This window comes from Echinops telfairi, unplaced genomic scaffold (genome assembly GCF_000313985.2).
Source record: "Echinops telfairi isolate 266 unplaced genomic scaffold, ASM31398v2 ScPeMD7_3533;HRSCAF=4204_0, whole genome shotgun sequence".
NCBI classification, from domain to species: domain Eukaryota; kingdom Metazoa; phylum Chordata; class Mammalia; order Afrosoricida; family Tenrecidae; genus Echinops; species Echinops telfairi.
In genome coordinates, this window is record NW_022107431.1 from 103,178,962 (window position 1) to 103,188,302 (window position 9,341).

At 40.5% G+C, this 9,341-nt stretch overlaps 1 protein-coding gene across 1 annotated transcript in view; it reads left to right on the forward strand.

Annotated features, from left to right (window-relative positions):
- Positions 1-5,231: 5,231 nt before the first annotated feature.
- The window catches only part of LOC101647784 (cellular tumor antigen p53-like), a 12,669-nt gene continuing 8,559 nt past the window's right edge, over positions 5,232-9,341 (forward strand). Inside the window, 1 exon segment of the mRNA XM_045294329.1 lies at positions 5,232-5,308. Coding sequence (XP_045150264.1) covers positions 5,232-5,308 — 77 coding nt within the window.

Below are 9,341 nucleotides of genomic sequence, written 5' to 3' on the forward strand. Positions count from 1 at the left end.
GCGCTGCCAGCGTGCACACACGGCAGCGCCCTATCTATCCCCAGGTAGCCCTGCCTGGCCCGTGACTCATCGCCCGCTCCGGGTCCCTGGGCTATGTCACCCTCCCCAGCCCTGTTTTTCCAGGGTTGCCTTCATCAGCCTCAGCATCCCCGCTTCCATCTTCAGCGGAAGCATTAAGATGATTGGAGCACCCACGGGGTTCTGAACAGCAGGGTGGAAACCCTCGACACGCATCTTTGGGGTTTTTGTTTTGTTTTCTAATTGATTTCTTTCCCTGCCACTAGGTCTTCCTCATCTCGTAGACAAGTGCTCATGGTCACACCCGAATAATTTTTTTGATTATCTTGATACATGCACGCACACCCCTGATCCCGGTTTTTCTTGACCCACGTTCTTTATAACTGTGCCGCCATGTATCCCCATTTGCCCCCAAGATAGCTCACAAGACACTCAGTTCATTCATTTCTGGGGGCTCCAGGTAGTTGCAACACCTAACACCACTGAACTTTCCCAGTGCCTGCAAATGGTTTGCTTTCTCTGGGTCCTCCACTGCTGCTCAGATCATCACACTCGCTTCTCAGCCTCTGCTGCTACCTCCCAAGAAACGCTGATCTCCACAAGCAAACAACCCTTATTCCATGAGTTTCTCCCAAACACCTGGCCCAATGATCAGGATCCAAGATGAACTTCTCTTGCTGCTACAGACAAAAATAAGTCGACCATCTACTCCAGATAGGAAATGTCGCTTTGAAACCTAGAGCCTCAATTTTGGTAATAGAAAGTGGCAAGACAATCGCTGTTGAGAAGGGTCTGAATTGAATAATCATTTCCTAGTATCTTTCTTAATAATGTTGAGGAAAGCGTGGATAGGGTTCTCAATTGGGAAACTTCTATCATTTCATGAGTAAGTACATATAATTCCCCAAGTTTCATGAAACTTAAAGTATTTCCCTACTTTCCTTACCATCAAATTCAGAAGTTGCTACTATCTGGACACATGTGTTTGAATACCTCCAGCATGGAAGTCTCACTCCTTATCAATTGCATCCTTGTATCTAAATCCCTCAACTAGTTGAGACAGCTCTCCTGTCATTTTCACTCTTCTCCAGAGTAAACCTTTCCAGATTACCCAAGTGGTCATCAGACAGCACAATTTTGAAGTTGGGTTTTTTGGATACACTTTTTCATGAACCCTGCTGAATACTGATCGCTAAAGTATATTTTTAAACCTAGAACAGCATCTAGTACTTAGTCCATATTCAATAATAACAACCCAGTAACTGTTGTTATTATTGGCCCAATGTAAGATGGGTCTAAACTTTTTGGTGAGCACAGCACTTATGGAGATGTTACAGAAGGAAGCAAGCACGTCTCCAGAAGCTCACTGCCAACCAGTGGACTCTTACTCCTAGTGACCTTGCAGGACAGAATAGAGCTGCCCCCTTTGGATTTCTGAGACTTTAAATCGATACAGGAGCATACAAGCTCATCTTTCTCCTGTGAGGAGCAGTGCTGGTGGGTTCAAACCACTGACCTGAGAATTGGAAGCCCAACGAATAGCCCACTCTGCCACCATAAACACATAGTCCACTGCACAGAGTCCATGGATGCATCCAGTGCTTTACCATAAGAGCTGCTGCCAGGCCGGATTTCTTTCCTCTAAGCAATTAATGAAAACTCTCAAATTGGCATCTTTGATTCATATTTGTTAAATTACACTTATTTCACTCATTCCAGCATGTAGTCATGAGGGGAAACCAGAGTTTGAATGATCTATGTCGGTGACTGTATGTCTTCTCTGAATCACTTAATCCCTCTGGGTTTCTGTTTCCTCTTTTGTAAAATGTGAGTGAGGATATCTAGCTCAAAGTGGAAGAGAAGTGTTCAATGAGAAGACTTATTGAAGGTATCCAGCCAAGTGCTTAATACTTGGTATTCTCTTTTCTGTCTTATTTCTGGCTCTCTCCAGGAGATGTATCAGGCCATCTCTCAATTATGTATGCACACAGGGGAGTAGAAATGTAGATGGTGTGTTCTGCAGACAATGGCCTTGTCCTCAAAAGGTTCACAATCAAACTGGTTTTAAAGAAATTTTTCTAAAATGCAAATAAAGGAATTCTAAAGCCTCCATAGGCATAACAACTTGCAGAGTAAAGCTCTCGAGGGCAGGTACGTAATGAACAATTAACAGTGGTTTCCATTTACTAGAATTACTCTGGGAAATGATGATTCAAGTGTATTCTCCGGATGACTTCATGAAAAGAAATCTGGGTCTCAGTCATCTTTATGTTTATAGTTATTTCCCTAGGCTCCATAAGTATATGTGGAATTGGGGAGCGAACAGATGAATATAGGAATAGGTTGACCAATAAGTGACGGGGTGTCATGATGCAGCCCCTTAATGTCTCCCCTTCTATCAGGAGTTCAAAGCCAGTTTATCAAACTCAAGAAAATGAATGTATACACTCTCTTCCAGAAAAGCAAAATTTATGTGCACTTAGATCGGCAAGTAAACATTCAAAATAGGTGACACAGGAGACTGGTTCCTGTAGAGCAATGGTTCTCAACCTTCCTAAGGCCACGACCCATTAATACAGTTCCTCATGTTGTGGTGACCCCCAACCATAACATCATTTTCATTGCTACTTCACAACTGTCATTTTGCTACTGTTATGAATCAGGCGACCCCTGTGAGAGGGTTGTTCGACCCCCAAAGGAGTCACGACCCACAGGTTGAGAACTGCTGCTATAGATAGTTAACAAAAGAAAAAAAAGTTCAGTGAATTTGGAAACTGTGCCCAGACCTTCCTCCTAGAAAAGCTCCAGGAACTTTAGGAAAGAATAACTGGTAGGAAACTGTACAGAAATCTATTTTACTTGTTTTAGCCTGACATTTCCCAAATGTCTTTGACCATAGAACTAAGTTCTCTCCTAATGGGGAAATATGCCTCAAATAAGTCTTGGGGGTAGCACAGTGGGGGGTGGGAAATCTGGCTAATGGGTCTGACAAAGAAATCAGATAATGAAGCACTGGAACTCCTAATGTTATTCTTCTTCCTCAGCCAATGAAGTGTTTTAAAAAATGCTTTAAATCCTGAGATTTATATTGAATGCTGTTAAGGCCAACACTACTGTTATATTCAGGACGCTAGGCAGAAACTGGGATACAGGCAAAGTTCCTTCTATGTCCTTTCCACTCATATACCCAGATCATTGATTCTCAAAACCTCTCTAAAATTGGAAACCTTGTTGACTCTTTATTTACTTAATAGCACAGATTGTACCATCCTGGTGGAAAATCATTGAAGTAGGGCCAGGATCAAGGCCCCACCATGTCACAGAGGCAGTAGGTTGAACGGTTGTTGTCATTGTCCCTCGAGTCTATTCCCACTCACAGCGACCCTGTGTACAAGACCACCAAACACTGCCAGGTCTCGTGCCATCATCACAATTGTTGTTTCAACCCACTGATGGAGCCACTGTGTCGGTCCTCCTTGTTGAAAGTCTTCTTTTTATACTCTGCCCCACTACTTTCCCAAGCATGATATCCTTCCTCGGGGACTACTCTCCTGGCAACATGTCCAAAGTATGTGAGATCAAGTCTCGCCATCCTTGCTTTTAAGGAGCATTGTGGCTGTACTTGTTCCAAGACAGTGTGTTTGTCCTCTTGGTAGTCCATGGTCCTTTCCAGATTCTTTGCCAGCACCCTAATTCAAATGTATTCATGTTCCTTTAGTTTTCCTTATTATTCCATGTCCATCTTTCCCATGCATATGAGGCAATGGGAAATACCTTGACTTGGGTCAGGCAGACCTTAGTCCTCAAAGTAACATCCTGGCTTTACAACACTTTAAAGAAGTCTTGTAGAGTAGATTCATCCAATGAAATATGTCATTTGATCTCTTGACTGCTGATTCCATGAGCATTGATTATGGTTCGAAAAAGTCACAATCCTTGACAACATCAATCTTTTCTGTTTATCGTGATGTTACCTATTGGTCCCAAACCAAAAAACCCACCATCATCAAGTCAGTGCCAACTCACAGTGACCTGATAGCACAGATAGAACTACCCCTGTGTGTTTCCAGGACTGTAATTCTTCTGGGAGTAGAAAAGTCTGTCTTTCACCCATCTGTTGGTCCAGTTATAAGGATTTGAGTTTTCTTTACCTTGAATCGTAATCCATACTGAACACTACCATCCTTGATCTTCATCAGCAAGTGTTTCATGTCCTCCTCACTGTCAGCAAGCAAAAAGAATAGATGGCAGCAAGGCATGCATAGAAACAAGAAACCTGGCTAGGAGCCATCATGTGGCTTTGAATATGTATAGTCATGTGAATATGGAAAAACAAGCACAAATAAGATATGGATTGTGAGCAGAAACTGGAAATCAACTGACTGATGATGTGAAAAGAAAAGCTATCAGTTATGATTCCTGTTTTTGTCTGAATAATAAACAAATGGATTGTGATTCCAAAAACCGAGATAGAAAATGTGTGTGCATGGTAAGTGTGGTGGGAGAGATGGTCAGGTCCTTTCATGATGGTCATCACCATTGTTATCATCATTACTATTATTATCTAACATTTTACAAAGAGATCTATATTTGAATTTCATTTATTAATTGAACCCTATAACCAAATACATCGAGATGATTTTTATTTTAAAGATTGCTTTGTAAACGATTACCCTGAGAGTTAGCAGAACTTCCGTCCCTCTGTCCACAATGAGAAAAATGAAGAAACCTCTAATAGAGAATTAAAAGGAGTTTGCTTTAATATGCATATCTATAGGCAAGTAGCAACTTTATGATTCTAGGATTCTCTATACTTAATGTATTGTTGTTTAAGAGGTTATAATTTCTAGAAAATTTTAAATGAATTAGACTATCTTAAATATCAAAAATTTCCATAGCTGTTACTGAACAATACCTGAATAATAGTGGTTAACCCATAGGCTCTACCCCAGTTTGACTCAAGTGTTTATCATCACAGAACGACTTTGTCTCACATACTTTGGACATGCAGTCATGAGAGACCAGGCCCTGGAGAAGGACATCATGTTTGATAATCAGAGGGCCAGTGAAGAACAGAGAGGCCCGAAGACGTGGATGGACGGTGTAGTTGCAACAATGGATTCAAGCATAGGAACAATTGTGTGGGTGGTGCCGGACAGGGCAGTGGTTCTCATTCCACTGTGCATAAAGTCAATGTGGGTCGGACCGACTCCATGGCACCTGATAACAACAATGACCCATTTCCAAGAGAACCGCCATCATGTATGACACGAGAATGGCTTATCCATAGGTGAGTACATGTCCTAGTTTGTCCAAGATCACCTATATCTGTGCCTGAGGTATTAGAGTCATTACCAATAGCATCTCTTTTTGCTCTTAAAAGTATCCGAGTTTAAATGATAAAGTACATGGTCACCATATTTATACACAATTATATTAATTTGAAAACTACATGGTCTATCTGGCATCAAAGAACATTTGGCTCTCAGGAGATTTCACTGAAAATATTTGGCTAAAGCTGGGTATCAGATTTTGGCTCCAATTCAGTTAAATACCTGTTTTTGGTCAACTTCCACTTTTGTCATGTATTTCATATAAAATTCAATGTGTACGACTGCATTTTTCCTTCGACCAAATGGAAGGTTCTCCTAAGAGTTCAACAAACTTTGGGGATGCTTCTTTTAAGTCATTAATATTTTCATCTATTTTTTTGAATGCGATCCTTGCGATACTTCTTTCTTGATTCGAGGTCAGATCTCATAGCCTCCTCTCCAATTTTCGGAGGCTAATCACCTTCTATAGTAGTCACACAAAAGGATTTTTTGACAATGTTTAGGAATATTTTGTTCACCATGTATTCTCTTCCCATTTTCCTTCTTGCATTGAGTAATTTCTTGAAAATCATTCAGCCTTGATTATATGTGATGGGGAGCGCTTTCTTCTTGGATGCTGTAGCCATTTATTAGTTTGATTCACCCAGCGCTGTCAGGAGCTTTCCTTCAGTATAATGAAACACTGGTGTGTTAGTGCCGTTCTACATAGACCAGCTGTACCAGGGAGTTCGCCTCTAATTGTCATGACTCTGTTTCAAAAAGTACACCAGGTTGAATTTACGTAAAATTGAAACATGTAATGAACATGTTAGAAGCATGGGGTATTTGTCTCAAACATATATGTTGGTGCTTTACTTTATGAACATGTGAATACAATTAAAATAAAATGGGTAAGTAAAGTCTATAAAAAACACCACGTATTTTCACCTACCCTCTAAATTAAAAACATTCCAAGTGGAAAATGAGTGTGGATAATTGAAAGCTAGATATTTTTGTAGTAGTTAAGGCTTTTGTAAATTAAAAAGCACCATCATTAGATTTTAGTATTTATTAATTACTATTAAGATAATAGTTTATTAAAGCACAGAGAACTCAAACATTTGTTTCTAGGATTATGCAACTTAAATTCATGAGACTGTTTTTTTACTATCAAGCCTTTTTTGCCCCTTTCCCACACGTTTTACTCCAAAATTAATGACGAGTAATCCAGCCCCACGCAGCCCAGCCCATTCACTTCTGGCTACTTTGGCATAACCCCCGCAGGAAAGTAGGAAACCTGATAGAAAGATACAGGTATTTGATTCCTTACTCTGGTACCAATCTCCCTGCATTTGCATTTCCTTATCTGTCAAACAGAGACAATTTCATCTTTTTGAAATAGTCCCAGCTCTGTTATAATATTTACTGAATATTTTATATATTCTCAGCCTGTACTAATGCTTTCAGGCATCATCAGACTTAATTCCTCAAACAATGAACAGATACAATCAACATCTTTTAGGATACTATATAGCATGGCCAATAGAGACAATTGTACTTCAGCATTTCCCATGTTCTTCCAGGTCAAGAGGTAGAGGCAATATTTGTCTTGATATCTTAAATGCAGCTTCCGATCATTATTCTGTCTTTCCCTTGACATCTGCTTCCTGGCTTATACCACTTTATCATAATTCTCTCTCTCCTATCTCTTGGTGTTAATCTGCCAACCTCCTTGTCACTCCCTCTCACTTACTGAGATTTGAGAGCCATTCCTCCCTCTTCCCCCAAATCTGCCATTATGAAAAATATCTTCAATGTTTACAAGAAAGATCCATCAAACACTTGGACCACTTCACATGTCAGTCTTCTCAAACACACTCTATTCAATATCCATTTTCATGGTCTTTGAATAGTTAATTCAAGCCTATCTCTCATTGACTACTGATAACACCACACCACCAATTCTTTGACAACTTGGAGATTGATAATCCAATTTATAAGTAAAATTGACACTTTCAGTTTGATTCAACTTTACTTATTATTCAGATGGCATTCCATGACTCATTTTTATAAAAGTCCTCTTTCTCCTCATCCATATGGGCTGACTCCCTCTAGTATTTTTGGAAGGGAAACAGGCACACTGCTCTGTCTCATGTACACTTACTTCAAGATTAACTAGAACTCAAAGGTGACAGGCCCTTCAGTGTCTTGGTTGACAGTACATGAGAACCTGTCTATTGAAGCGAAAGCCAAGGTGGAAAAGTGTTAACTTGTTCCTGGTTCTTCTCTTTTCCTCACCTTTACAGAGGAGTACAAAGGGACTTCAAAATATATGTGGAAAAATTTCATTATCTTTTAACTCCATCTTTCTACAAAATTTTCAAAGCTCCCGTGTTTATCAGACTTAATCAAAAGTATGGGGGAACTAAAGTGATTTATGAAATATGATGGAAAGAATTTAAATTCTGTGTGTTACTCTGTCCTTTGCAAAAGAAACCATCAAGGAGTTACATTCTTCCCAGGGCACAGTCAGAAGAGCACTCACTTTTAAAGACATCTTTTTGCCCTCCATGGGTCCAAATATTCTCCTTCTTCAAACCTTAGGAGCTCAAAACTCCATTCACGTGTCTACTAGCTTGACTTATCCTTATTCATCCTTGCCCACTTCACATGGTCCTAAGAATCCAATTAGATAGACCTTCGGATAACGGGAAAAAAGAGTAGACAAAATAAATTGATTATCATTGGATTGAAAAATTTCACTAGAATGGCAAGATGTAGGTATTCCCAAGGTAGTCATCTGGACAGGGAAAAAATAGTCTGAAAAATGATACTAGAGGAGATACATTTTTAACTCTCAGCCTATTAGTAAACATATTTTGAATTCTTGTTATATTCAGAAGAATGTACTAGATGCATAAGGAGGTAAAGAGAAATACACATGTACACCTGGGTCCACATGCACACCTGGACATCTGGTTTAACAGGGTATGGTGATTGGATTTTATGCCAATTTGATGGTACCTGTGTGGAAGCAGAGGCGGAGTCTAACCTATCAATCGATGGCAACCTACGATGTATTCCTTAGAGGTGTGGTCATTTCATAAGAAACCCAAACCAATCTCAATGCCATCGTGTGGTGTTGAATCATTATGGGGTAGTGGTTATACACTGGGCTGCACTCCACAAGGTCAGAGTTCTAAACATCCCACAGCTCTACTCGAGAGAGACTGGGCTTTAAAGAGTTACAGTCAGGGAAAGCAATAGGGACAGCTCCACACCTATAGGATTGTTCTGAGTATGATTTCATAAGAAGGACACTTCTTATGTGTCTCTTGCCTTTTTCCTTCCCCTTTGCTTGGAGTCTGTGTCTGCTTCCAGGAGCAGTGCCTTATGTGGGTTGCCTATCCTGGGAGTTGTAGGTGCCCTGCATGGTTCCACCAACCTTGGATCCACTTGCCTCTGTACCCACCAGCTTGTCATCTCACTGCTTCCTGCTTCTGTTTCATCAGCCCGCAGCTAGGTGAGTCTGAAAAGGGGCTCTGACGAGATTGCATTCATGGACTTGAATTGGACTGGGCTAGGACGTCTTCTTGATTTAAAATTAATATAAAGGTGTTTTTTTTTCTGTTCTTAGTTTTGTTTCTCTGGACAACACACCCTAACACATTGGGGAAACCAAGCATCAAGAAATGAGAGGGTCAAAAGACAAAGAAACTGGTGAGTGGCCTTGATTCTGGTTCTAGCTCTGACAATTTGGAGCAAATTGCTTATATCTAGACCCAGTGTTTTACTATATAAAAAGCCTGATGCCTTTAAGGTGTCCTGTGGTAAATGCGGCCACAGGCTTGGCCATGAGTTCCTCAATGATGACCCCAAGCAGGGGCAGTCCCACTGCTGAATATTCAGCAGCTCCCTGAAGTTCACATCTTGGATCACTGGTTTGAAGTCTGGTCCCTCTTTCCCTGTGGAGATATGAAAAATACCCTCCCCTTGGGTGGGTTAGTGCCC